This window comes from Penicillium macrosclerotiorum, assembly GCF_028827735.1.
Source record: "Penicillium macrosclerotiorum strain IBT 26536 chromosome Unknown utg000006l_segment0_segment0, whole genome shotgun sequence".
Taxonomy (NCBI): Eukaryota; Fungi; Ascomycota; class Eurotiomycetes; order Eurotiales; family Aspergillaceae; genus Penicillium; species Penicillium macrosclerotiorum.
The window spans coordinates 1,861,965-1,889,338 of NW_026643085.1; the positions used below are offsets into that span (position 1 = coordinate 1,861,965).

Here is a 27,374-nt window from a genome sequence, read left to right on the forward strand (position 1 = left end):
GGAACATCAGGAGCACATCTGGAGATATACTATGCAAAGGGACATCATTCTCCAGAAACTCAGGGAAATGGGTGCATCCGAAGACGGGCTGGAGTATTTTGAGAAAGTCTCCGGGGAGCCAATACGGTAGTATCTTTGGAGCCTTTTGAAAATATTCGCAATTATTCTAAATTTTCTTTTCGTTCCTTTTGTACTATCATTTTCCTATTCTGTCTGGGTCGACTGTTGTTCAAGCCCACTGGTCAGTCAAGACGTGCTAAAATAGTGTGATCTGGGAGGTTTAATCTCATCTATTCTTCTCCGCTCATTTCAATACCATATATTGAATATTGAGCATCGACTCTTGATAGATCATGGAAATTTCGCATGTATGCCCTCTCCATAAATGAGCATATTCTAGTAGTCTAAATTGCATCAAGGTGTCGCCATGGTATAGGTCTCCCGATAGCCCGTGTTTCTCTATCGAAGTATTCATCAGTTTCTTTTTCTACTCATTTGTGCTCTCTGAATTTGTAGACTATTCTTTCGTTGTCTCTACCTCAATGCTTGATCAACCATAACCCATGGAAGTTGCCAGGTGCTGGTGCATATTGTGGTGTATCGCCTATTGATTGTCACGCGCTGCATATTCCCATTTCTTCCTTTGATGATCTAACAGGCGGTCAACGGGCGGATCGCCGCCCAAAGCTACGCGTGGAAAAGCAGTCGTTGGAGGCGCCAAAAGCTGTCATTTTCGGCCTTGATTTCACATGTCCCTATATTTCTTTTTGTAAAGCTGACCATAGTTCAGAATCATACTTTAAAACAACTTTTCCTTTGCAAACCACCTCACTACACCATATACCGCACCACCTAGGGCCAGCCAAGAGACCAATCCCCGGGCATGCAGAATATACTGTACCATTCGAACCTCCGAAGCATCATTACGATGAGGAAATGGCTCATCCTTCGGCGCATTCTTGCCAAGAGCCGCACACAATGGCTCCCATCCATCTCGAGGCTCAAATTCAAAGACCTTCCGACCGCGCTTAGCTGCTTCGGCATGAATCCAGGAATTATGCGCATCGTAATGCTTCGCTGTCAGAAGTTCGTCATCAGCCAAGCCCAGTGTGCTTTTGCTGCGTTCCAAAAAAAGATGCCAGATCTTATACAGGTTGCGATCCGTCTTCCACAGGAAGCAGATGGCCCGATAAACGGGGGATCCAGACCAGGTAAGCACTTTGATTGACTGCTCCCACTTGGGGCCACCACCGGGCCGCTTGTTCAGCACGATCTTGGCGTTCGGATACATGTCCATGAGGTCGTCCATAAACAAGGCGCCGGGGAAGTCAGTCGTAGATTGAAAGCCGTCAAACAGCTTGAAGAGCAGCTTGTGGCGCCGCGCCGTGTCATTCTCTTGCAATGCCGCTAGCAGGATGTCACTGCGGTCAGCGTGTGGTGCAACATGGGCAAAATGCATGCAAGGAGCGAGGCCAATGTTTTGGGACTCGAGGGCTGCCTGGACGGAGCTAGTCGCGCAGCGTGGGAGCCCGGCTCCTAGGATTTGCATAGGGACTCGGTTGGTCCGGTCAATAACAAGGTCATCGCTCAGGAAGCGCATTGTGTCTGTTTTCAGGCACTTTATGCAACAGATGGTGTGAGGTTTAACGTTTATGGCCCAGGTTGAAGAATATGGGATAAGGGAGGCCTGGAGGCGTTTTTGAACCCTTTTCATGCCCATAAGCACTAAGCAGACGAGATTCTTTTATCATATGCGCTAGCTAGATAAAGACCGACAGAACCTTAGCCTGCAGCAACCGGAAAATCGACCTTCAGCTAGTTGGTTCAATTTTTCAATTTGCCTGGAGTGGCCTAGTCAAATGTGCTTATTCGCTTAGGCAGTGAAGCGGAATACATTGATTTGTCGAACTGTGCTGGTTTGGCCGCCGTTGGATCGCCCTCTATGGGGGGCCTTGAAGTAAAATCCCACTATTCTTAGACAGAGGGGCGGCCAATGGTCGCGAGGTTGTAGTCTTCTTGCAGTCGATTGATGAATAGAAAAAGATAATCCATCAAGTGATGCTGTACAATAAAAGCAAATGATTCATGACTGGAGATCTCACGGTGAAAGTAAGAATATTCGGCTATCGAGCAGTTCTTGGTGACTCTAAGACAACATGTGAAGTACATCATCTGTAGTTGATCCTTCTTGTCACTGGCCATCAAATCAAGAAAAGAACAATTTGCTTGCATTCGCGAAATGCTCCCCCGTCGACTGTTTGTTCCTCTCGTCGCGGTCGCACCCGTACCCGCACAAAAACACACGCGCCAAGAACCCGCGATCCACCTCAATCAACACTTCACGTCCAAGGAAACCCCGGCTTTCAAGATAAGGCTGAGGTCGCACACTTCTACCGCCAAAAGCAATACGAAGGATGGACTGAATGACCTCCTCCTGGGCATAATTTTCAAACAATGGCGGAAGACCGCCCGCAGCTCACTCCGGTCGGGGAGAAGTCCCTGCCGGGAAAATGTAAACCCAGCACCCTGGCGTACTGTCCATCGATGGACCTGATCGCATTGGCCACTGAGGATGAAGAACTACGTGTCTTTCGTCTAAACGGTCAACGGGTTTTCGGGGGCTCGTTCGGGGGCGATCCATACCTTGGTGAAGAGGAGGAGGATGGCGAAGTGAGGGCCCTTGCCTGGAAAGGGAATGGTAAGTGTAATGCATCTACTATCTACTGCTACCGTGAACCGGAGGATGAATCACTGTGCCATGTCATCCCATCTGAGGAGAATGGGCGTTCGAGATCTGGCATCGTCTCTAGACCATAACTGACTTTCTTGCTAGGTCGTCTGCTCGCCGTCGCGTGTGGTGATGGCTCCGTGCGCATTATCAGCGCGTACAGTGGCAAGACCGTCCACCATTACCAAGCATACGAAGGGCAGGGTGATGGCGCGGATAGCCCAGATGAGCAGCAATCGCCTAAAATCACTTGTTTGGGCTGGGGTATCAATTTTACTGATAGCAAAGCTGCTCAGAAGCACCTTCACGAGTCGGCTGGTCAGGTCTCGATGGAAGACCTCCTGGCGCCGGGTGTCCACCCATCCAAAGCCGCAGCGATTCTCAAATCAGATCTCCCGAGAGAACTCGCTTTACTCGACATCGAAAGCTCCTTACCAAAGCTGGCTACTTTACCTGCCACTGGCGCGGAAGATGACTTGTTCAGTTCTCGGACGTCAATTGATGCCATCTTCCACTCCTCCGCCAAAGATACAAGCGACTCCGTGGACGTGCTTTTTGTTGGTTTTGACGATGGTTCCGTGCACCTGCGGATCTTCGATTGTTTTGAGATCGGCTCATTCCCGGTTGGCGCGTCAAGAGGGGTGGTCGAGTCCTGTCGTATCCTCCGTCACACGTCCCATCCGTTGAGCTCAACGCACGCATTGCTAGCACTACCTAAGTCGGACCCCAAAAATGCCCCTATGGATCTTTTCACCTTGGACCTTCGATTTATCACCAAGTCTGGACATTACTTGTCTTTACTGGCGTCGAAAACGACCCAACTTCAGAACCTGCTTCGATATATTGGACAAGTCCAACGGCAGATTGAAATGGAATGGAAGAATGCCCAAGAATTGCCGGCACGGTTCCTACGGAGTATTAATCAAGACCTGCAAGAGCAGTGCCAATGCGATTTTGTCACGGCCATCTACCATCTGGTTGTTACAGGTCACTGTTTCGAGCCAATAAGAGAATTCTTGGTCGACATTGTTGGAGAACGAGTGGGTCTATACGGGATTTATTTATTGAATTGCTACTGATACATCGATACCACAGGGCCACAAACGATGGGATAAGGCTGTCTCAGGTGGCTACGAAAGCATCCGCCGGCTGACCCATGAGTGTCTTCTTCCAGCTCTCGAGCGGAGCCAAGTACTTCTTAGCCGATTAGTTGGGCTGTCCAAATTCCACAAACTCAGTGATGTCCTGGGCCTGGAAACATCCAAGCTGAACGCGATTGTCGAAACCCTCGACTGCCTGCACCTCCTCGCCCACCGCATTCTCAATCACGCCAATGAGGAACTCGAGCAATTCAGCGCTTTTTCGCGCTGGCTCCGCCACGAAATCATGATTCTCAACAGTGAACCCCTCTCCCAAACTTTGGATGAGCTGCTTGAGAAACGCGATCTCTTTGACGTACCACCCACCGTGAAGTACATAACCGGCGCCCTGCGACAAAGCGTGCTACGTAATTTCATCCGCCAGCTGCCAATGATCGGTGTCCCGCAAATGCCGACTCCTGTCACAGATAAGTGGCTCCCAGATGGCCATGACCGGTCCTTTTATGATATGTTTAAGTCTCTGCTTCGACAACAGAAACAGGTGCAGGCTGAGGGAGGCGACGGAACGACGGTCGATGCACCGAAGTTGAATGATTTGACCAGGAGACTGGGTGTCCAGTTTGAGAATGTCTTCGCGAAGATTGCACTGACGCAAAGGAGAGGTATTTTACACCGTTCGCCGCTTACACTTCATGAGGATTGCGATCAGGGGGTCGTTGATTTGAAGCTTTGTTATGAGGTAAGTTTCTCAATGTATGGCGGGCAGAATTCATGGTGTCAAATGTTGACCAATTAAAGGACGGCGAAGAGGGAGCACCATGCTCAATTTATGTGGTGACTAGATCGATTACATCAAAGTCATTAGGTTTGTTCTCTTTGTTTTAATTTGTTCGTACAATTCTGGATGCTTACGAGTATGGTATAGTTTACATCTACCGTGTCGTGCTAAATTCCATCAATGGAGTCAGCTCAACACGCACAACGTCTATCGCCGCCATCACGTTTGAAAAAGGCGAGGTCCGACAACTACAGCTTGTCGAAGATGACACCCTCATGATCCTTTACTCTGATGGTGGTATGTCTTTGTTCCGCTCGCCTGTGATCCCAACCTTAGTCACTAACTCGGTGCTTAGTCTCGTCTTTCCTTCTTAACCTTAATTTCCAGCCTACATCAGCTCAACTACCAGCAGATAAGCCCGAATCAAGTCCACTTTTGTTAGACTTCATCGAATGTGACCGGCACCCCACGACTTCCAAACCCACCGTCCAGCCTACACAATTGGATATTTCCTCGCTGTGTGAGGCAGGCATAGTAAAACATGCCTTTGCAGTATCCGGCCCGAAATCGCGACCACTGCATGTCGATGTGAACGGACGAAAAGGTCGTCGGGCCATCTGTGTACTGTATGGAGATGCGATGCGCTACGATGTGTTGGATCTGGATGCCGCCATGGAAGAGGAATACGAAGATGATGAGCTAGAAGAAGAAATGGGGGAAGATTAGGTTAGAGAATGAAAGAGTCTGAAAGCTTAAAGTATACAGGCTATTTGTTACATATGGATTCTTGGTGCCAGGCTCTCTTGATGATCAACTACGGATAGGTTTGTTTTTTCTCATCCAATGAAAGTCGAACCTCTTCGGCATTTTTTCCAGTACGACATCTTACACTTTCTCCTCCTCAATCTTGTCCTTTAATTGGTATGCACTGGAATCAACCCATCTTTGACTAGCGAATCCCTTCTCTGCTACACTGTGCCATCACTCGCTTTCGACAAGGTGGCTATAGATCATCAGGTTCTCGGTTTCTGAAGTAATCTCTCTCCTCCAGTCACTGTCCTCTCGGAACGCCTCCTCTGTCCCAGTCAATCATTGCAATCAGTAAAACCTAGAACTCAAATTCCCATTCAATTTCTGTTTCGCGCGGGGCTTTGCAGTCACCTGATGGTGAGGCGCTGTCGGCTGCTTCGATCCAAAAACAAAAACACCCCCGAGATGTCTGGCGGAGTTCTGTTTTGCTTTTTCAAACACGAACCAACGAGTCAGCCATTATGGAGTCCATGATCTCCTTTGAAAGATCTATCAACTCTGGCATGCAAGTTGGATCCAACTTCGGCTCGATCACCAGTCATTTCCATCTTCCTCCAGGCAAGTAGTCCCGTAGAGGGTGTAGACTGAAAAAGGCTAGTTGGCTTCAAGCACGCCCTGAAACTCCTCCAGCTCCTGTATCCACAGTTCCATTTACTCGAGACCCAGACTTCATCGATCGCGGTGGCTTACTTGATAGGATCCAGGAGAAATGCTTCGGGTCGCCCGTGCCGACCTTGAGAATAGCCTTCGTTGGTTTAGGCGGCGTCGGGTATGTGCTGAAAGCTATGTATGATCTCAGGCATTCTTCCCGGTACTAATTTATAACAAGAAAATCTCAACTTGCCATTGAACTTTGTTATCGCCTCCGAGACAAATTTTCCGACACATGGGTCTTTTGGGTCTACGCGAGTAGCACTGCCCGTTTTCAGCAGAGCTACCGAGAGATTGCAAATTGGGCTCGTATTCCGGGTCGACAAGATCCTCAAGCCGATATACTGACCCTGTTTTGAACTGGCTTCAAGATGAGAGGAAACGGTGGATTCTCATTCTAGACAACGTCGATGACGAGCACATCTTGCATGCGTCGGTGTCAGTAAAATCCGATCAAACAACCAGCCAGCAGCCATTTTTGGCATTTCTGCCACATAGTTCGAATGGGTCTATTATCATGACCAATGAAGTAGGCGTGTTGGTACAAATTTTGTTATGAACGAGGCAGATCTGATTTCTATTGAGCCAATGACGGAGTCTCAGGCACTGACTCTACTGGAGATAAAGCTTGGGAATCTGGCCAAGGAGGAATCTAAGGATGATATTGTCAAACTCGCAAAGGAACTAAATTTCTTGTCTCTCGCGATGGTACAAGCCGCAGCTTACATGAAGCAAAGAGCACCCCGATCCTCGGTAACACAATACCTTGGCGATTTCCAGAGAAGCGACCACAGAAAAGTAAAACTTCTTGACTATGAAGCTGGTCATCCACATAGAGACCTAGAAGCGAGCAATTCCATCCTGACTACTTGGCAATTATCATTCGATCTGATACGGCAAACAAGACCATCCGCAGCAGACTTGCTTGGCCTCATGAGCTTTTTCGACCGACATAGAATTCCAGAGGCCTTACTCCAGAGTCGATGTTTTATCAACCTTCAGAATCGCCATGAGACCGACATCTTACAGAATCCATCCTTGAATGAAATGATTGACGAGGTTATCGAGTTTGAGAATGGCCCTAATGATCATGATAAACGACGATGAGTTCGATGTGGAAGATTCCAATAAAGACGGCTTTGAAGACGATATCATGATGCTCAGGGACTATTCATTTGTCTCTAAAGACTCAAATGGGACAACATTTCAAATGCATAGGTTGGTACAATTGGCCACGCAAAGATGGCTCGCGATCCACGGGAAAACTGAGATTGGGAATATGCAATTCATAAACAACCTTGGCGTCAAGTTCAGTGCTGTCACCGAGCCTGATTGCGACCTAATTGCAAATCATGAAAAGTGGGCGACATGTGAATCATATTTTCCCCATATAAAAGTCTCATTGTCAGCGACCAAAATCGGAATTTTCTGTGACTATATGGGCTACCCTTCTCGAACTTGCAAGCCTTTATGCAAAAGAAACGTTCCATTTTACGGATATGACGCATATGATCGAGGCGTCAAAGAAAATTCGGAGCGAGATTCTAGGCCCAGAGCATGAGGACACGCTCAGAATCTTATCGTTATTAATTACAGCGTATGCGAAAGAATGCCGGTGGCAGGAAGCGGAAAGTATAGGGAAACAAGTCCTCGAGATTGAACAAGGGTGTTAGGCGCAGAGCACCCGGAAACTATAATTACCATGTCAAGCTTGGCGGTTTTTTATCATATGCAGGGTCAATTGGGCATGGCTGTTCAAATCAGAGAAAAATTGCGGGAGATCCAGAAAAGATTATCCGGCCCAGAGAAACCAAGTACCTTAAGCACGGAATCCAACCTAGCTGACTTATATCGCCGCCAAGGTCAATTGGATAAGGCGAAAGCCCTTGGGGTACAAACGCTGGAGACCAAAAAGAGGGTTCTAGGCGAAGATCACTCTCAAACACTGTGGACAATGGCTGTCCTTTCAATGACGTATCACGACCAGGGCAAATTGGAGGAAGCGGAAAGACTGGCCAGTCAAGTTGTTCAAACCCGTAAGATAGTGCTTGGCTTGGAGAATCTGGATACACAGGTCGCCATGATCAATCTAGCCTCTGTGTACTACAGACAAGGACGATGGAAAGAGGCTGAGGTTTTGCAGTTGGAAGCTCTTGACGGCCACAAGAAGGTACTTGGTGCGGAGCATCATGAAACTCTGATGATCATGGCAAATCTATCTATGACATATATGAGTTTAGGAAAATTGGAGGCAGCCAAAAATCTCTGCAAGGGTGTTGCGACTCATATGAGGGGGTTGGCGGCAGAGAACCCAGCCACTTCTCAAGCAATGAACAACCTAGCCGTGATATACCACAAATTGCGGCGATGTAAAGAGGCCGAGGACCTTGAATTACAAGTTCTGGAGACTGATAAGAGGATCTTTGGCCCAGAGCATCCCCATATGTTGCTGATGATGGGCAACCTGGCGTCAAACTATGTGAGCCAGGGTCGACAACACGAGGCCGAGGTACTCGAAACCCAGGTTCTCGCTACCCGAAAGCGCGTCCTGGGCCCAGAGCATCATCATACTTTGCTAAGTAAGCACAAATTAGCCTGTATCTGGAAAGCGATGGGGCAAGATTCTAAAGCCATCGAGTTGTTGACAGAAGGTGTAGGTATACAGACGCGGGTTATGGAAGCAAAACACCCGGATTCTTTGATTTTCTTGGATAAACTGAATACTGGGAAGGCCGAAGCACTCCAGATCAATGCTTCATCTGCCGAGGGCATGATATCAGATTGAAATATGCTTGGAAAAGAGATTCGTGACATCTGTCGGCATTACTGCGATAGTCAACAATACTGTACTTGAGACGTATTGTCTTTCTATCTCCACGGCACGGAGCGAGTCAAGAAAGCTACTACCTGAACTATAGAAAAATTGCCTTGTGAACGTAGAGTTTTGTCGTACTTCAACAGGAGTATCTATCACGTCGGTACAGAGATATATAATCTGGAGTATAGCTGCCGCTGAGTTCCGTGCGCATCGACCGGTCTCCACATGGATGGCACTACAGACCTTCTAGATGCAGTACTCGACACCCAAGCAAATTTCGCCCACACTATCGCCCTTGTTCTATTCATGTTATGAGAAGAGGCCATAGCGTACGGAGTGCCTGTGTCAAAGTGGCCACCCCGTCCGAGGAGGGACGCATCACGGATCAAAATTCTCCTTCAAGGCCCGGTATTGAGGGGAAGTCCTAACAAGCGCTATATCTATGGAGCATGTACATGCAGGAACCATTGCTATCTGGCATGTCAAGTGTCCAGATCTCCACTGTCAAAAAAAAAAAATAGTTCGCCAGTAGCGCGAATGTGTGCGTTTGTGGGTAGGCAGGGCTCACAGACGCCTGTCGCCGGGGCCGCGCGCTGGACTGTGTGGGCGGCCACTTTGAGGAAAACCAAAACAAGCAAAAGGGAGGGGCATGCGATTTTGCCCCCCTTCTCCCTTAGCTCGACTAGAAGAGCAACGGCCGCTCAAACGGAGAGAACAAAAGATGAGAAGTCCCGAGAGATGCTCCGGAGGCTGCAAGATGTCGCAGGATTTGACTAGTTCTCCCCTAGTTTTTTTTTGGCGTACTTTTCACTCTGTCTACCTGTAAACCCCCTTGAAATCCCAAAGCGCCCAAAAAGCAAAATAGTGATGCCTCAGGCTGCAACTCACGTGCGGCCTGAGGCCCCCGCGCCAATCAGCCTCCGTTGAAGTTCATGGTCCTTCTGTTCTTTTTCGACCATCAAATCTCCCTTCTGCCCTTCCAAGACACCTTCCAACGACCGCCTGACCCTTCTCAGTCGTCGGTTTCCTTGTTTTACCTTTGATTTTCCTTCTCGAGCGTGCACGGAAGGCACCTTTCTCTCTCGGTGACTCGTCGCGGGAAGACCTGGGTGCATGCTCGTCATATCCACAAAAACACCCCGTCCTTTCCCACTCCCTCTACCACGACTTCAGGCTTCGTCCATCCACTGCATCCACGCCGCCTGCTGCCTGTGATTTGTGTGCCTGTGACCCCTTCAGTTGATTGTTCGGTTTCTAGAGGGGCCTGCTTCTTTTATTTCCCGCCCTTTCCTTTTTTTCTCCTTCTCTTTTCTCCCTCCTCTCCCCCCACATCTACCATCATCTGCGTTTCCTTGACCAGACATCATGGATGCTCGCCAGGTGTTGCAGAGCACCCTGTCGCCAGGTAAGTGCTATTCTTTTCGTTCGATCGGGACGACCTCAAGTCTCCCTTGGAGATCGTGACGATCGCAACTTGTGTGGTAGTTCCCCCTTCGCTGACCGTCTCTTTTCCTTTTTTTCGGCAGATGCGGCGGAACGTACCAATGCTGAGCAACAGCTCGCCCACGCGGCGGAGGTTGACTTCGTATGTAATCTCCTTCCCTCGTCTATCTTTTGATTGATGTCGATCTCATGTGATGGAGAGCGCTCCTACAGCCGTTCCGAACAACCCCGCTAACCCTGTGATTTTTCCCTCTAGGCTACCTACCTTGTCACCTTGGGCCAGGAACTCGCCAACGAGGACAGCCCACCCCATATCCGTGTCGCTGCTGGTATTGCCCTAAAGAACGCTTTTACCTTCCGAGACCAGGCCAAACTGCGTGAAGTGCAAGGGCGATGGGTTCAACAGATTCAACCCGAGACCAAGGCACAGGTCAAGGAGCTCGCGCTCAAGACCTTGCATTCAACTAATACCCGAGCTGGGAATGCCGCCGCCACTCTGATCGTTTCGATTGCTGCGATCGAATTGCCCCGGAATGAGTGGACCGACCTTATGAACATCCTTGTGCAGAACGTGGCGAATGGATCCGACGCCCTGAAACAGTCATCGCTGGCCACCATTGGCTTCATTTGCGAGTCCCAAGATCCCGACCTTCGTGCCAGCTTGACTGCTCACTCTAATGCTATCCTCACTGCCGTCGTGCAGGGTGCGCGCCGCGAGGAGCCAAACATGGACGTTCGTTATGCCGCTATTGCCGCCCTCAGCGACGCCGTGGATTTCGTGCGCTCGAACATGGACAATGAGGGAGAGCGGAATTACATCATGCAGGTCGTTTGCGAGGCCACTCAGGCTGAGGAGGTCCGTGTGCAAGCTGGTGCCTTCGCCTGTCTGAACCGTATCATGGGATCCTACTACGAGAAGATGCGCTTCTACATGGAGAAAGCCCTGTTTGGCCTCAGCATCATGGGCATGAAGAGTGAGGAAGAGGATGTTGCCAAGCTGGCTATTGAGTTCTGGTGCACTGTCTGTGAAGAAGAAATTGCTATTGAAGATGACAACGCCGAGGTATGTTCTTCCCTTTGGTTGCGCTGAGATGATAGCTTGGAGACCTTCCCCACTAACCTTACTTCTTTTCATAGGCTCAGCAAGATGGTGGTGACGCACGTCCATTCTTTGGCTTCGCTCGCGTTGCTACTCGCGAAGTGATCCCTGTTCTATTGCAATCGATGTGCCGCCAGGACGAGGATGCTGATGATAACGAATACAATGTCTCGCGGGCTGCCTACCAGGCTCTGCAGCTCTATGCCCAATGCGTTCAGGGCGATGTGATCCAGCCTGTTGTCACATTCGTCGAGGAGAACATTCGCAACGAGGACTGGCACCGCCGCGATGCCGCCGTCGCTGCTTTCGGCGGTATCATGGAGGGCCCTGAACCCCGTGTTCTGGAGCCGTTGATTAAGCAGGCTCTGCCTGTTCTGCTTGGCATGATGGAGGATGCCTCTGTCCCGGTTCGGGATTCCACTGCTTACGCTCTGGGCCGCGTTTGCGACTGCTGCCCCGAGGTCCTCGACCCTGATGTTCACCTCCAACCCCTGATCTCGTGCCTGTTCAATGGTCTCGCTAGCAGTCCCAAGATTGCCAGCTCTTGCTGCTGGGCTCTTATGAACGTTGCGGACCGTTTCGCCGGTGATCCTGGTTCCCAGACCAACCCTCTGTCGAAGCACTTTGAAGACAGCATCAAGTCTCTCCTTCAGGTCACTGAGCGGTATGTTTTGCAGACTGAAGTGTATTTCTTTAGCCGGAATCTGCCACTAACTTCTCAAACAGACAGGATGCCGATAACCAGCTCCGTACCGCTGGTTACGAAGTTCTCAACTCCTTCGTTTTGAACTCTGCCAATGACAGCTTGCCAATGGTCGCCACTCTCTCAGATGTGATCATCCAGCGTCTGGAGCAGACCGTCCCTATGCAACAGCAGGTTGTTAACACCGAGGATCGCATTCTCCTCGAGGAGATGCAGACTAGCTTGATTAGTGTCATCTTGGTACGTACCTTGGCTATCAACTTGTACTTTCGAAGAATCGAAAACCTAACAATTTCTTAGGCTATTGTCCAACGGTTTGAGACTGAAATCAAGCCCCAAAGCGACCGGATCATGCAGGTCCTTCTCCAGGTTCTCTCCACCCTTGGTCCCAAATCCAGCGTCCCGGATGTTGTCTTCGCCACTGTCGGTGCCATTGCCAATGCCCTAGATGAGGAGTTCATCAAGTACATGGAGTCTTTCAGCCCCTTCTTGTACAATGCGCTCGGTAACCAGGAGGAGCCTGGTCTCTGTGCCATGGCTATTGGCCTTGTCAGTGATATTGCCCGTGCTCTTAATGAGAAGGTGCAGCCTTATTGCGACACTTTCATGAACCTTCTCCTCAACATCCTCCGGGTATGTACAACTCCTTTAACCTAATTTTGAATCGCGTACATACTGACCATCGACATAGACCGCTACAAACCAGCTCAAGCCGGCCATTCTGGAGACCTTTGGTGATATCGCCCAGGCTATCGGTACTAGTTTCGACACCTATCTCACTGTCGTTGGTGGTGTCCTTCAACAGGCCTCTTCCGTTACTACTAGCTCCGATCTGCCCTACGATATGGTAGACTACATTGTTTCTCTGCGGGAGGGTATCATGGACGCTTGGGGCGGCATTCTGCTCTCCTACAAGGGCAAGCCTCAGAGTATGTTGAAATTTGCCCTGTCTCCTGAATACAACATTACTAATATTATCCCAGTCACACAAATTCAGCCCTTCGTAGAGTCTATCTTCCAGTTGCTTCACATTATCTCCCAGGAGGGCAACCGCAGCGAGGGCCTCATGCGCTCCTCCATGGGTGTTCTGGGTGATCTTGCGGATGCATTCCCCAACGGCGAGCTTGCACCTTTCTTCCGCAACGACTGGGTTACTACTTTGGTTCGGGAGACCCGCACCACTCGCCAGTACAGCCCGCGGACTATCGAGACTGCCCGCTGGACTCGTGAGCAGGTGAAGCGCCAGATCAACATGGGCACTAGTGCGGCATAAATTCCCAGCCGGGTGTTTTCATCCTATCGACGAGGAGATAGCCATCGCCACCACACTTTTCGTTCTAGCGAGAAGCAAAATTCCTCTAGAATGTGGACTGTGAGGAACTGGGGAATCAAGCGGCCCAGATATCCGGTATGCTTGGAGGCCATGGGCAAACTCGGCTTCCTATTATCGACTTCTTATCTTTGATGGCCAGCGAGGACCCTATACGTGTGGCGGCTAGTTCCAACTGGTCGTATGCAATGTCCCTTTTCCAACTCCCCCTTCTCCAGAACTGGAAAATGAGATTCCCCCTTCTACCCTTCTTCATTCCCTATGATCATCTTCTCTTTGGCACCCCCCATTACCCCGTTACGAGCACCCCCTCCCCCTTGTGCTACTTTCCTTGATGACAACGTCAAACGAATCCCCCTCCCCCCTCCCCTACCGCAGCTCCCTCATGGCCCATTGTCTGCTTGTTCTCGATACAACTTCCTTTTTTACACCCTTTTCTTCACCGATTTTCTACCTTGCTTTTAATTAGACAAGACCCCTTCGCATCCCTATAGCATCGAAACTCATGTAGCCCAAAGAATTCATGTATCCTCTCCCCCATTTACCGCAAACATTCATGTATTCCCAGTCATGTACTTCCCCAGAATCATGCAACGCCCCTTTTCCAGAAAGAGTCATTGTCATGAAAAAGTGTTCCTTCCTATCCTCGTCCTCGTATATTCTGACCTCTCAAACCTCCTCGCAACTCCCCATTAGCACAATCATCCTCCGTTGGACACAACTTGTATACATAAATCACATCTGTCGGACTATATGAAGGATGAAACAAGTGTATACAGCATTCACACTAGAGTTTTTGTAGACGGAACTGGAGGGCTACAAGTCACGGGACTTCCAAATATACGGCATGGGCTATTTAATGCCTGAGGCAACAACAAACATATTCACCATCTCCACGTGACCTACGGACCGATAAGGGCTGGAAGGAATATAAACCCTAAGCGCGCACAGTCAGCAGACACCTACCAAACTTTTGCTGACCGCCGCAATTTTTCACCTTCGACAACCCGCTATACCGACGGATCAACCTCTCGAGGTATGTACGCCCTATCCCCTCACCAGCCTCTCAGCTAGTCTGGGTGAGCAATCGTCCTGCCATTGTCTGTTCTTTGGGTTCCTTTCCCTTGGTTGCAGCGCAGTGTGCAGGATGATACGCATCTCCCATCCGGCACGGGCTGAAGAACTCCTTTTTCCAAGGAAGGGGCACTCTTTGCGCTCGAAGACTAGTGGTGGCTGACTTAACGCGTAATTGAACACCCTGTTCGAGCTTGAGGCAATGCATTCTCCACTGCAAGCACTTTTAATGTGAAGTTGTTCTGTGGTGGAGGACGTATGCCTCAGTCGAGCCGGGGTTCTGTTACGTTTCGTCGAACAGATACCTCATATCCTCTCTCTTCGATCGATTTGAGAATCTCGACTCTCTAACCGCCAAAATGGTCAAGACTTCCGTCCTCAACGATGCCCTCAACGCCATGAACAACGCCGAGAAGGCTGGCAAGCGCCAAGTCCTGATCCGCCCCTCCTCCAAGGTCATCGTCAAGTTCCTCACTGTCATGCAGAAGCACGGTACGTTGCGCTAGATTTGATAATACGTCGTCAACCTCTCTTTTTTTCCATGTTTTCATTTTCATTTGTTCATTTTTTCTGGCTTTTCCTTTTGCTTTCTGTGCTTTCGGGTTGATAACTAGGCGGACGGTCTCAATCATCCCACGACGTTTGTCTTTTAAGTACCCGATAGATTGACCCCTTAGCGGAGATCTTACATGTTTCCAAAGCGCTTTTGTTTCAGTATTTGGCGACTTTTAAATCTTCGCAACATTGCTGACATCCAACTTTTTTCAGGCTACATTGGCGAGTTCGAGGAGGTCGATGACCACCGTTCCGGCAAGATCGTCATCCAGCTGAACGGCCGGTACGTTCTCACTATTCATCCCGCATACAGAGACTTATTCTAACAACCTTCTTCAGCCTGAACAAGTGCGGTGTCATCAACCCCCGCTACCCCGTCCAGCTCCGTGACCTCGAGAAGTGGGCCACCCAGCTCCTTCCCTCCCGTCAGTTCGGCTACGTCGTCCTGACCACCTCCGCCGGTATCATGGACCACGAGGAGGCTCGTCGCAAGCACGTCGCTGGCAAGCTCCTCGGCTTCTTCTACTAGACGGAGTCTTAAAAAAACTCAATCGAAAAAGTTGTTGTTTTGACTGGTTTTCGCATGTCGCTTGGGCTGGACCCTGGGAATGTAATCTAGAGTAGCGGCGTATACCCTCGGCGTGATAGCGTGCAGAGTACATGGTTCCTCTCTGAATGTCAGGCGATGCTGGTCTGCAATCTTCAGTTTTGTTTATCCGTAACCGTAAAGACAAGCGTACCTGTCCAAGCCGGGCCGAGGTCCACCTTCACCGCCCGCCTTTGTCCCCTGTTCTGCCCTGTATTTCCCCGCGAGTTGACGGCCTCTTGCATTCCTTGTACTAACCATGCCGCTGGATACAATATATTTGACTCGCCATGGGGTAAGTTCTTCGAGCCGAGCCGGGCTTGCCCTGCTCTATGGCTAATTATGAATAGCATCGTCTCAACTGGACGATTGACCTGAACACTGGCACCTACAAGTCGCAATTCCCAACCCCAACGGGCAATCCCGCAGATCCAGCGCTCACCTCCCATGGGGTGCGCCAGTCGCATGAACTTGCTGCTCATATTGGTAGCCCGGACTTTCACCCAAAGCCCTTTCGAGTTTACTCGAGCCCGTTCTATCGCTGTCTGCAAACTATTCAGCCTTCGGTGGAGGAACTCAAAAAACAACATGAAAGAACGGCGTCCACGTCGAATACTGCCATCCCACGAGATCATAAGGGCCGAATAGAACAAGCAGCAGACCTCGATGTTAGAATTGAGAATGGACTAGGGTATGAATCCACACCCCACCTCTAGGCGTGCAACAGTTTCCCAGGCCGTTCTATATGACCTTTCATGATACTGGTCTCAGAAGACTAAAAGCCTCAAATAGAGAATGGTTTGGTCCAACAACCTTCTTTGACCACCCCTCTCACCCCACCCCAAGCACCATGCAAGCTCATTTCCCCACACTAATCCCCTTGGCCCCGGAAACAAAGTACATTCCGCTCCTGCACCCCTCCACGCGAGGCGAGACCATCGCACAATTGCACAACCGTGTGGCTACTGCACTAGAAGGTATCATCGCCGACGTGGACGCTGAGGTCACTGCCCTTGAGGCCGATATCCCCGCTATGCAGCGCACCAGCAAATCGATCTTAATTTGCGCGCACGCTGCACCTCTGATTGCTATGGGCCGTGCTTTGACAGGCCGTATGCCCGTTGATAGCTCTGAGGAGGACTTTAACGTGTTCACGGCCGGCCTTAGTACGTTCAAGCGGAGAGTTATTGTGAGTGGAAGGGATCAAAATGGCCCTAAAGAGCTGCTGGCTGAGGGGACCCAGTTCGTGCGTGCCGAGGGTGTTCCTGCCTGGGAGGGACGAGGAGTCGGGGGTGGATGGGAGTGTGTTGCGAATGGGGATTGTACCTTTTTGAGTGGTGGAGCAGAGCGTGGATGGTAAGATCTAGCCGGTTTCCTCGACCTTCTTGTTTTTGGACCCTTCTTGTTGTCAATGCTGACTTTTCTTTTTCCCTGGAAAGGCATTTCAACGGCGAGGAGTCGTTCGATACTGGCCCGATGGCGGCTTCTTTGGTACCCTCGTCGACGGAGCCGAGTAGACCTGTGACGAAATTGTGAATCTAGAGAGCCTTTCGGCATGAAATTAGAAGTTATATGAATTACCTCTGTTATCATCATGCGTCTGTTGTGAGACTTGATTCTCTCGGATTCAATATTCTGATTTTTTTCTCAGGGCTGGCGACAATTGCATCGTTCTTCTCCTTGATCTTCTTTCTTCATCATTGCACTATATACTTCGATCTCTTATGACGTTTTCCATTTCTAAGTTCAAGGCTTTTGGGGTATTTTGAATTCGTATCAAGAGAAAACTACGTATATCTGTAATGACTGTACGCAATATTCAATCCACGAATCAGGGTGCTCGCAGAGTGGGCATGTTCCCCATTTCAATAGATATGAAATGTCTTCATTTTACTAAAGAACTCTGCATATCATTTTATAGACTCTCTAACTGTCACCGAGTCCTTCATATCCATTGTGTTGACAACAAAATCTCTGCCGCCGCCCCCAGCCAGCTCAGTCTCGAGTAGAACCTGTTGTCTTGCAGCCTTGAACGTCATATTATTGCCTCCTTCAAATTGAATCTCGAACACTCGATCGATCTGTTCAAGCGAAAGCCGAGACGTTTCTATATAGAACAACCAGATAAATGGAAGGAACGCAAGATTGAAGATGCCGAACATCAAATAAAAGCTCCAGCCAAGATTTTCCATACCAATAGGCGTCACTAAAACAACAATATACACAAATAGCCAGTTTGTTGTTGTAGATATTGAGGTTCCAACGTTGCGCATCGACTGAGAATTGATCTCTGCTGGGTAAAGCCAAGGGATATGGAGATAGCTTATGCCGAAGAAGAAGTTATAGACAAATATGAAAACGACACTCAGAATTGAGGTCGAATATGTTCCAATTTTGATTCCAACAGCGATCATGATAAAGGCAATACCTTGACCAGCAGCGCCTATAAGCAACAGAGGTCGACGACCGACAGAGTCGATTGCCAGCATACAAGTGCATGCCCACATCATGAGAGCGTGATTGTAGACCGCTGATATCACAAGGGACAACCGGTCACTGAAACCGATCGATCGAGTGAGTACTACTGGTAGGTAATTGGCAATGATGTTGACACCACAAGCTTGCTGCATCAAGCCGAGTCCCGCACCCAGACAGATACGTCTCAAAGTCTGTGACCGATCGTTCTTCAGCAAATCTCGCAATGAGGCAGTTTCTGCTTCTTTTTCGTGATTGACAGTGTCAAACAGGACTTGCAAGGCCTCTGCAACCTCTGGATCAGAAGGGCTTTTATCAACCAAACGAGCCAGGACGCTTTGGGCCTCATCTAGACGACCTCGAAGCACTAGCCAGCGAGGGGATTCTGGCATAATCTGTGTAAGAGCCAATGTCACAATTGCCCAGAACGATTGGAATGCCAAGGGAAATCGCCACGAGACAGAGTTGTTGGGAAGCCATGTGAAACCATAGTTCATCCAACTGGTCACTGCAATGCCAAAAATATTAAGCACCAGTTCCATAATGACTAATCTACCACGATGGTGCTGCTTCGAAGTTTCGACCTGCCACATGGGAATTGCAGTGGTATTCAGACCAGTTCCAAATCCACCCACAATACGACCAACGATCATATGAGCCAAAGTGCTTGCGGACGCCTGCAACGCCCCACCGATAGTCAAGAAGATACATCCTAAGATGATTGCTCGCCGACGCCCGATACGGTCGCCGATAACTCGCGAGAAAAGGGCGCCAAACATAGCTCCAAGGTAATAGGGGGATGTGATTTGACCTTGTATTGTGGAATCTGGATTGTTGAAGGTACCAAGAAAGTTCTGATTTGTCAGAATACCACCAAAGACACCTTGAACAAAGTCAGCTCCATGAGGCATGAGAAGTCATGAGTCAGGAACATATTTTCGTTGACTCTACGAAGATGAGAAGGATGGCATACCTTGGTCATAACCGAAAAGGAAGAAACCCGCACCACAGGAGACTGTAATCCCCCAGCTGGCGCTCTTTCCACGCAGCAACTGCATTGCGTGTGAGGATGGTTAACAGAACCTATAATCTCGTGTAGGAGAAAACGGGAAAATATAACTGAAAGGTGTACATCTAGATCCAATATTCAGGCATCTTATAAGTCGAGTAAAATCGTCCAGGCTCTACGCTTTTCCGCCCTGGAGTCATGAGACTATGGTAGTTCAGTGAGGGGGGATGATGAATAGGAATCCTGTGGAGAGTAATAGTTTGGTCAATGCAAATCTCTTCTAGCGTCTAATGACAGGGCCCAAAGAAGCTTCTACGAAAATAATTAAAAATTTCCCTCGGAATCTACCCCCGAAAATTTGGTCTCACAGATGAATCAATCCGGGGGCGGGGGCGGGGATATGCGGGGTTGCGCGATGAAATTTGGGGGCGAAGGATCCAATTGAAGCCATACTGTTGGTACAGGGGGATGAAAGCTTACCCTTGGCTTCTTCATACAGTGGAGGTGACTGTCTCGAGTATTGCTTGTTATATGGTGATTAGAGGTATAAAGCAATTTACAGCTTAAAATTGCAACTTTTCTATTTGCATTGGCTTATAGAGCCCAGAAACTCAACCACATGGGAGAAGTTGATCGGGGAAGTGCAAAGCCAATTTTCCCAGCAGCAAGGCTAATACATATCGCCTCAAAGACTGAAAGCTCCGGCCAAAAAGCCATTCTTCACTGGATTATTCTGTAATTACCAAAATTTTTATGTCGTGGCCCCCAGAGGTCAAATTATTCTGTGGATACTTCATTTTATCGGTGAACCCTACTTAGTCTGTTTTAACTCCGATCTAACCGGCGCTGAAAGCTTTTCCCACAGGATAAACGATTTGCCTGTACTAGTCACAAATGACTCCGGCCTGCTATCTTTTACATGTAACTGGAGACAGCAGTTAAGGAACCATAAAACATTCTGAGCTTTGGTCGATTTATCACCACTCAATTTCAATTTTACGGTCCGGAGTATGGATTTTAAGCGATGGCCCGAATTCAACGAGCTTCCTCTCGACCCTAGCGGCCCACCGGGGAATGCATGGGGTCTATGGGGGAGAGATGACCAGCTAGGTATGTTGAATCTTTTGACTCCCGAAGTCGTCGCTGCGTCAGCCAGAGAAATCCAGCGAGGAATTCGCATCTCTTTGGATTGGCCCTTCGATAAGCCCATGTTCCCTACGGATGGCCGGAAGCGTTTTGAACATCGTATCATACCTCACGCGGATGTGCCTATGAATGATGACGAGGTATATCTCAACACTCAGAGTAGTACGCAATGGGATGGATTTCGGCATTTTGGTAAGATAAACAGATAAACAAATCTTACTCTGTGATCAAATCTAATCAGAACAGGATACAAATCTGCTCGACGGTTCTACAATGGCCATTTTCAAGAAGACTTCCAAGATAGCTCGAAAATTGGAATTGACCGTGAGTTTTTGTGTGTAAGATCATAGATTGGAAACGGCTGATCACCTTGTTCAGAATGGGTGATTAGAGGGGGTATTATCGGTCGCGGTATCTTGCTCGACTGGGCTGAATGGGCTACCCGCAATGGGCGTGAAGCCAAAGCACTTCAGTCCGGTGCAATTTTGCTTGAAGACATCAAGGCTATCATCAAGGAACAACGCATAGAGATCCACCAAGGGGATATCTTGTTTTTGCGAGTGGGGTTCACAGTAGCCTACAATGCTTTGACAGACGAAGAGAAGCAAAGATATCCAGATCGACGCCCAGGAGGACTCTTGGGGTTGGAGGCAACAGAAGAATCATTGCGCTGGCTGTGGGAGTCTCGATTCGCCGCCGTCGCCAGTGATTCGCCAAGCTTTGAGCGTGGACCTGTGGATGGGCCGCATAATCACCCGGACATATCAATTCATCAATGGGCGTTGGCTGGTTGGGGTCTTCCTTTAGGCGAGATGTTTGACCTAGAAGAATTGGCTCGTACTGCGCGCAGGCTGGGCCGGTATTCATTCTTCTTGACCAGTGTTCCGATCAAGGTGAGTGATCTCATCTAAACGTCGTTCAAGTGCTGGATCTGACTAGAATTTTGATAGGTCCCTGGAGGAGTTGCAAGTCCTCCGAATGCCGTTGCTATCTTTTAGTTATCTTTTCAAACATTACGAACCAGACCGGATGTAGATTGCAGTGTGAAATATTGAGAGCTTAGGAATTGAAGTCTTATCCGAATGCAGGTAGAAAATTGCATGATTGTCTAGGTTTGAGGCTATGCAGCAGTAGTCATACGATATTAGGGTTAGGCGCCCATATAGCCAAACGAGGTTTCTGTGTTATATACATGAGCTTAAGCTGTCAAAATAGTAGGATACTGTATCGGCTTGTAAAGGTGGGATCTAATGGAATGCGATGCCCAATGCGATGATGTTCAACGAAGTAAACTAGCTGGCAGGGGGGGGGGGGGGGGTTAGATATCTCCTACCTCGCTGACTAGCGTGTTACGGCGCTGGGTTCCGCGTAAACCTGTGATACCCTACAAAACGGGCAGAGAATCGAGTATCCCTGTCATGTCAAGACGCACAGAGGAATATGTGGGTCCTCGTGGTATTCAGTGGCTGCATCTTCCTCGACATAAGCTTAAGATCCTGGAAAACCCTTCGGGGTGCCGAGTATAGCCGCGGTCACGTGCACGCCTTGTCAATGACGAAGGACGAAAATGAGTGGATAATTCGGGGTCAATTAAAGCTTATTAATGCAAATATTTAAATTCTCCGAGGTTTTACTATTTGAAGAATTAGCAGCTTCATCCTATAACCATTCCTGCAAGTGGAATTGCAACCAGTAGGAGTATGGCGACCCTCAACCACACCCTACCTACCACGGCAGTCGAGCTCCCCACTCTGGGCCAGAGTTGGAATGAGGAACGGCAGCGCAACCCGGTCGCCTCGGCCCCAGAGTCTCAACTGGAGCCCGATGAAGTGATGCAGCAGTCACTTATCGCGGACTCTCAGGTTCCAGATGGTGGGTATGGATGGGTCCTTATTTTTGCGTGTGCTGTTGTGACATGGTGGTTTGTCGGCGCTTCCTATACATGGGGAGTCATGCAGGCTGCGCTAGTCGATGAAATGGGCTACTCGTCCTCGACATTAGCATTTGTGGGTTCCCTCTGTCCCGCCTGTATTTCGCTACTCGCTGTGCCCAATGCGACCGTAATTCGAAAAATTGGAGCACAAGTTACCGCACTCACGGGTATTTTCCTGCTCGGACTGGGAAGTATTCTCAGTGGGTTTGCGACGAAGAGTGTGGCCGGCCTGTTTATGACCTGGGGGTTTGTTGGTGGGATCGGGACCAGTCTATGCTTTATGGTAAACCTGTGGCTTCCAAAACGAACTTTTAGGCTTTTCCGGTTAACATTCTTCATCAGGTTGTATCAGTGACTCCGGCACAATACTTCAAAGCCAAGCGCGGCATCGCCAATGGCATTGTCTATGCTGGTGGTGGGCTCGGAGGCACAGTGATCAGTTTCATTCTAGACGCCCTGATTCAAAGTGTTGGAATTGCGTGGACGTTCCGGATTCTTGGATTTCTCATCATCGGTACAGGCCTACCAGCTGCGTATTTCATCAAAGAACGAGCTCCGATCAAGCCTGCCAAGATGGTTGAATGGGCACTGTTCAAGGACGTCCGCTTCGCCGTTCTATTCGCGACAGGCGCCATTGGCACGTTCCCTCTTTTTGTGCCGGCATTTTTCTTGCCACTTTATACCAACAGTCTTGGCCTCCCGTCCAGTGCGGGCGCAGGCTTGGTAGCAGCGTTTAATTTCAGCTCTGCAATCGGGCGATTGTCATGCGGATTTGCTTGTGATAAATTAGGATCACTGAATACGCTGTTCCTGTCGCTGCTACTGAGCGCCTTGAGCATTTTCGTGCTGTGGCCCGTGTCCAGTTCCATTGGGCCCTTGATTGCATTTGTGGTGATTAATGGCTCGGCGAATGGGGGCTTCTTCTCTACGATGCCGACTGTTGTTGGAAACGTGTTTGGTTCCGCAAGAGTTTCCGTTGCGGTAAGCATGATTGTGAGCGGTTGGCTTGGAGGATATCTTATGGTAAATAAAATGGTCATGCCGAGTTTGTTGCTGCTACTATCAAGGCTAACTGCGCAATTTGATTACAGGGGGCGCCTATTGCTGGTTACATTCTCAATGCCTCGGGAGGTCAGGAAGGCGGCATTGGCGCATATCGACCAGCAATTTTTTATGCGGGCTCCATGGCCACCGCTGCGACTCTTTTAGCCGCGTTTGTGCGCATCAAGGTGGATCGGAGAATAAAAAAGACAGTTTGATGGATTATTGGATGGATGACTGGATGGACGATTAGATAGACCCTTCGATATAGACGGCATCCTATAGTAGATCATGTATAAATTAACCTCTAAAATCACCCATCGACGAGAAAGTTCAATATTGCGTTGCTGGTTAAGGTGTATAAGCCAGTCCCAGTCTATTTTTTACCATGATCATATAGTGACAATAAGCCTAGCAGCGATTATTGCATTATTGCGCACTATATGATAATCTGACAAGAGGATCTGCTCATGCTCCAGCAAGATGCGTGTCGGGAGAGAGAGGTAGATTTGCCAGGGCATGGTGTTAGTATCTAGCTAGAAAGGCCGATTCATATAGGCCTTGAAGGCTCTCCGCTTACCCAAATCAACACTTTGATCCCCAGCCCACCTCGACTCGCAGCCTCCACTGCACAGACAAAACATGGTCCCCCAGAATACCGAATAACCGCATTCTTGCCTCTCTCGCTACATCAGGCACGAGCCAGCGTCTCGGCACCCCGCCCTGTGGCATTGATCACCATCACCCCACCACGTTCCGGGTCGTCCTCAGCCGTGTGCTCCTTTAGCCTCTCGATAGTCCATATGTTGCGCTCCTGATAGCACGGCAGCTCGCGCCGGCGAACTTCATGCGCAACGCCGCATGGACATGGTTGGCATGGCGGCGGGACGACAAAGACCGGGTTTGTATATAGTTTGTAGGTGATAATTTCGCTTGGAGTGTCGTCAAGAGTGAAGGTGAGTTGAGCACGGTAGACAGCTTTCGCGTCCGGCTCAAGGTTTACGGTTTTGAGGAAAGGTCGCGCTTCCGTTGGATATTGATGAGGTCGCAAGTGCTAACCTGACGCCCAGGTGGCTCTAGCACAACCCAGTTATCCTGGTTCTTCATCTCTTCCATCCATGGCCCGAGCTCTTTTTCGCCTTCATACTTGATATCTTCGTAGTCGTCACCGGTAACGATATTTATATCGTTTATCCAGCCCTTATGCGCGATCGGCGTGACGGCCCGTGCTTTCAAATTGATGTGCCGTGGCTTCGATGGGTCAAAGTTGTCCTCGTCGCTCCAACCAGTCTGAAGAAACTCCGCAGGTGGACAGGGTCCAAGCCAGCCAAAAGCGAGCTGACGCCGGTCTGACACCCGAGTACACGGCCGAGAACTGTGCGGATCCGCCAGTATGATCTCTTCGGAAGGCTGAGACCGCAGTTATAATAGGGTGCGACGCCGAGCGTCTCACTCAATGATGGCGTGCAGAGTATGAGAGTGCTCATTATCTTGAAGCTGAACCATTTGCCTGGCAGGATCAAACTAAAGAGCCAGTCTTGCAAATGCCTTGGGGTAAGCTGGCCGCTCCGCAACTTGCTATAAGGTTCTTCAGCATAGTCACGAACTTCGTTGACCCAAGGTCATCTTATGGGTTCTGCGAAAAGAATGAGGCCTTCGACTTGTTGCTTGTGGCACAGTGAATGTATTTACACAGTCTTCGCCGCAATCTCGAAGTCCTGCTCAATGAACTCCTTGCGGAAGACTTCCTTCTTGGACAGATCTTTCTCCTTATTGATCGCATTCATATTCGCCGTGTTGGCTTCTCTGGCATCTTGCAAGCCCTGGCGCATTCCAGCTGTCGCACCTTGTCCAGCAAGGGCTATGGCATTCTCGTATGCCTCGACGGCAGCTTGGTCCTCCCAAGTTTAACTGCCGCGAGTCCAACACGGGACCACGCTTTGGCGTATTTGACATCCAGGCGAATCGCGATATAAGCGTCTTCAAGACTGTGATCACAGTTTCCCAGGGACAGATTAGCCGCGGATCGATTGGCTCAATACACGGAGCTACTCGGGTCGATCCGGATAGCCTCAGTGTAGGAATAAATGGCTTTGTGGTAATCCTTCTTCGCCATCGCATCGCCGCCTTGTCGCTTAAAGTCTTCAGCTTTGGCTTTAAGCTCGTCGGTTTCCGGTTGTTTGATATCTTTCGGTTGAATCTTCATTTCGGACAGCCCAATCTCAATGTTCTGGAGCCATTGATCAGCGATGATCATCGAGGCCAGGATTCGACCGGTAAAGTTGAAGGTACAGCCGACTGTTTTATCGACTTCGAAGCGTCGGATCAACTCCTTGGCCACGACGATTTGCCATAGCAGGTTCCAAAACTTCCCTCCCTTCCCTTCGGAGCCCTCATTCCATACTGTGTTGACGGTCGACGTGGAACGGAAATCGACCAAAGCATCAGTGCGATTGAGAAAACTGAACAAATTGGAGTATACCAGAGTGCTTCTTTTGTATTCATTCGTTGTGTTGGCATAAGACAAACCCGTGTCGTCGATAAATTCCTTGAGGTCTTCGTGGTCTTGAGGCGGGTTCCAACCTAACTTTGCAGAGCTTGTTTGCAGTTCATCGATCCTCCGCAGCAGTTTTCTCGCAGGGATACAGCCCGGATCAGAATAATTCACCATAATGGTATTATTCCTATCGTTATGCAATTCTTCGAATTCCCATGCCTCCAGACCAAATCCTTCGACAGTGATCGTCCCCGTGTGCACATTTTCATATTTGGGATAGCTCTCAAGATCAAACAGCACGCCGTCTTCTTCAGAGTTGTCCTCAAAGCCGTATTCATCTCGCCGCTGTCGTTTTTTATACCTCTTCTTGTAGTAGGCGTCTGATACCTGCTGAGTCTAAATCAACCCGATTCATAATTCCGTCAAGATCTCAATATAACAAGCAGAGGGTTCTCACCGAATGTCGCATGCGCGCTCGCCACGAATCCTTTCTCCAGATCGACCCAGATATCACGCCGTTTCTGATTCCCCAGTAGCAGGGTGCAGTCACTTGTGTTATATGCTGATACGGCCCAATAAGTTGCAAATGAAGCGCTCCGGCCACCGTTTTCTGTTGACAAATTGCTCGACCCCATTCCACCTTTTCTCCGCCACTGCGATGGCGGGATCCCCGGCAGTGATAGTGATATTATCATCTTCGCGCCGAATATATTCCACATCTTCCCAGTTCTCTTCATCCAGATCGTCCACCGTAAACGAATCCAGTTGCTCACTCAGCAGCTCAGTTCGTGCGGTGTTTGACATAGCCAACTCTTCAAGCCGAGCGCTGGCCACATCAGAGATGTCGGTGTGATCACCAATGGTCGCATATTGCAGCAACTGCAATTCATCGACATTATCGCTGGCTTGGACATCCACTCGCATGACTTCCGCGATCTTTTTTTTGATACTGGGAACAAACTCTCCTGTCGTTGAAACCTCGGATCTCTGATACCATGTCCTGAAACTTTTTCTTGTCGTGTATTGCCCACTTCATACGACGCGCCACAGTAGTGATCTTGTGCCTTTCGCGTGCATTCCGCTTGAGACCCTCATAGCTTTTCGCAAACACTGCACTAAGAGCATTCGAGCTACCAGCACCAGGAGAGCCGTCTTCTGTTTCAGGAAAAGGCGTAGCTGGTCGCAAACCGTACACGCTCTGCACCCGCTCTAAATCCTGAAACAAGTGCTGGGTACATCCGAGCAGACGTAGCACCGTTTGGTTTACCTCTTCCCTCCGCAATCGTACGTCTAGTCTCAACTCACGGGAGACTCGATTTGTGTCTGCGGTTTCAGTGTTGCTCTCATTGATGTAGTCAGACAAGCCAATCGAATCGCCCCAATTGAATAATCGGATCCGCTCCACCTCCAGCTTAACACACAGAAGTTCATAATCCATGCCATGACGCCGCCCAGATTCGACGACGTCAAAGATTCTCCCACAGCGCCGCCGTTCCCAAAACGAGGCCCGCGATTTCGGTCATAGTGATTAAAGGCATAGGCCGCAGGAAAACTAACTAACTACCATAATGCCATTGAGCGCATCGCATTATGGAGAA

General features: G+C 49.3%; 11 protein-coding genes across 11 annotated transcripts; 8 read left to right on the forward strand and 3 right to left on the reverse strand.

Moving 5' to 3' along the window:
- Positions 1 to 831: 831 nt before the first annotated feature.
- Positions 832 to 1,600, reverse strand: N7462_005954 (sulfotransferase family protein; the record flags this gene model as incomplete). Its single annotated transcript, XM_057077672.1, has 2 exons — positions 832 to 852; positions 902 to 1,600. The coding sequence occupies 2 exons, from the start codon at positions 1,598 to 1,600 to the stop codon at positions 832 to 834; spliced, it is 720 nt and encodes a 239-aa protein (XP_056933252.1).
- Positions 1,601 to 2,454: 854 nt separating this feature from the next.
- On the forward strand, positions 2,455 to 5,332 carry N7462_005955 (uncharacterized protein; the record flags this gene model as incomplete). Its single annotated transcript, XM_057077673.1, has 6 exons — positions 2,455 to 2,698; positions 2,834 to 3,768; positions 3,824 to 4,567; positions 4,627 to 4,693; positions 4,754 to 4,903; positions 4,962 to 5,332. 6 exons carry the CDS (start codon positions 2,455 to 2,457, stop codon positions 5,330 to 5,332), a joined length of 2,511 nt encoding a protein of 836 aa, XP_056933253.1.
- Positions 5,333 to 5,877: 545 nt separating this feature from the next.
- N7462_005956 (uncharacterized protein) lies at positions 5,878 to 7,174 on the forward strand (the record flags this gene model as incomplete). The annotated part of the gene is made up of 5 exons (XM_057077674.1): positions 5,878 to 5,978; positions 6,015 to 6,185; positions 6,246 to 6,376; positions 6,439 to 6,596; positions 6,653 to 7,174. The coding sequence occupies 5 exons, from the start codon at positions 5,878 to 5,880 to the stop codon at positions 7,172 to 7,174; spliced, it is 1,083 nt and encodes a 360-aa protein (XP_056933254.1).
- Positions 7,175 to 7,769: 595 nt separating this feature from the next.
- N7462_005957 (uncharacterized protein) lies at positions 7,770 to 8,852 on the forward strand (the record flags this gene model as incomplete). The annotated part of the gene is made up of 1 exon (XM_057077675.1): positions 7,770 to 8,852. The coding sequence occupies one exon, from the start codon at positions 7,770 to 7,772 to the stop codon at positions 8,850 to 8,852; it is 1,083 nt and encodes a 360-aa protein (XP_056933255.1).
- Positions 8,853 to 10,250: 1,398 nt separating this feature from the next.
- N7462_005958 (karyopherin beta) lies at positions 10,251 to 13,403 on the forward strand (the record flags this gene model as incomplete). Its single annotated transcript, XM_057077676.1, has 8 exons — positions 10,251 to 10,290; positions 10,412 to 10,470; positions 10,585 to 11,391; positions 11,466 to 12,091; positions 12,154 to 12,370; positions 12,431 to 12,763; positions 12,822 to 13,059; positions 13,114 to 13,403. The coding sequence occupies 8 exons, from the start codon at positions 10,251 to 10,253 to the stop codon at positions 13,401 to 13,403; spliced, it is 2,610 nt and encodes an 869-aa protein (XP_056933256.1).
- A 1,490-nt stretch (positions 13,404 to 14,893) lies between these two features.
- On the forward strand, positions 14,894 to 15,618 carry N7462_005959 (40S ribosomal protein uS8; the record flags this gene model as incomplete). The annotated part of the gene is made up of 3 exons (XM_057077677.1): positions 14,894 to 15,026; positions 15,303 to 15,372; positions 15,429 to 15,618. 3 exons carry the CDS (start codon positions 14,894 to 14,896, stop codon positions 15,616 to 15,618), a joined length of 393 nt encoding a protein of 130 aa, XP_056933257.1.
- Positions 15,619 to 15,934: 316 nt separating this feature from the next.
- On the forward strand, positions 15,935 to 17,211 carry N7462_005960 (uncharacterized protein; the record flags this gene model as incomplete). Its single annotated transcript, XM_057077678.1, has 4 exons — positions 15,935 to 15,970; positions 16,026 to 16,366; positions 16,468 to 17,031; positions 17,115 to 17,211. 4 exons carry the CDS (start codon positions 15,935 to 15,937, stop codon positions 17,209 to 17,211), a joined length of 1,038 nt encoding a protein of 345 aa, XP_056933258.1.
- Positions 17,212 to 17,585: 374 nt separating this feature from the next.
- N7462_005961 (sugar porter family MFS transporter) lies at positions 17,586 to 19,208 on the reverse strand (the record flags this gene model as incomplete). Its single annotated transcript, XM_057077679.1, has 2 exons — positions 17,586 to 19,033; positions 19,124 to 19,208. The coding sequence occupies 2 exons, from the start codon at positions 19,206 to 19,208 to the stop codon at positions 17,586 to 17,588; spliced, it is 1,533 nt and encodes a 510-aa protein (XP_056933259.1).
- A 961-nt stretch (positions 19,209 to 20,169) lies between these two features.
- N7462_005962 (uncharacterized protein) lies at positions 20,170 to 21,303 on the forward strand (the record flags this gene model as incomplete). The annotated part of the gene is made up of 4 exons (XM_057077680.1): positions 20,170 to 20,497; positions 20,552 to 20,629; positions 20,684 to 21,198; positions 21,256 to 21,303. The coding sequence occupies 4 exons, from the start codon at positions 20,170 to 20,172 to the stop codon at positions 21,301 to 21,303; spliced, it is 969 nt and encodes a 322-aa protein (XP_056933260.1).
- Positions 21,304 to 22,005: 702 nt separating this feature from the next.
- N7462_005963 (uncharacterized protein) lies at positions 22,006 to 23,497 on the forward strand (the record flags this gene model as incomplete). Its single annotated transcript, XM_057077681.1, has 3 exons — positions 22,006 to 22,521; positions 22,581 to 23,261; positions 23,330 to 23,497. 3 exons carry the CDS (start codon positions 22,006 to 22,008, stop codon positions 23,495 to 23,497), a joined length of 1,365 nt encoding a protein of 454 aa, XP_056933261.1.
- A 473-nt stretch (positions 23,498 to 23,970) lies between these two features.
- N7462_005964 (tetratricopeptide repeat protein) lies at positions 23,971 to 27,123 on the reverse strand (the record flags this gene model as incomplete). Its single annotated transcript, XM_057077682.1, has 10 exons — positions 23,971 to 24,270; positions 24,339 to 24,569; positions 24,623 to 24,857; positions 24,972 to 25,177; positions 25,234 to 25,267; positions 25,322 to 26,156; positions 26,234 to 26,297; positions 26,407 to 26,741; positions 26,815 to 27,004; positions 27,082 to 27,123. The coding sequence occupies 10 exons, from the start codon at positions 27,121 to 27,123 to the stop codon at positions 23,971 to 23,973; spliced, it is 2,472 nt and encodes an 823-aa protein (XP_056933262.1).
- Between the last annotated feature and the right edge of the window lie 251 nt (positions 27,124 to 27,374).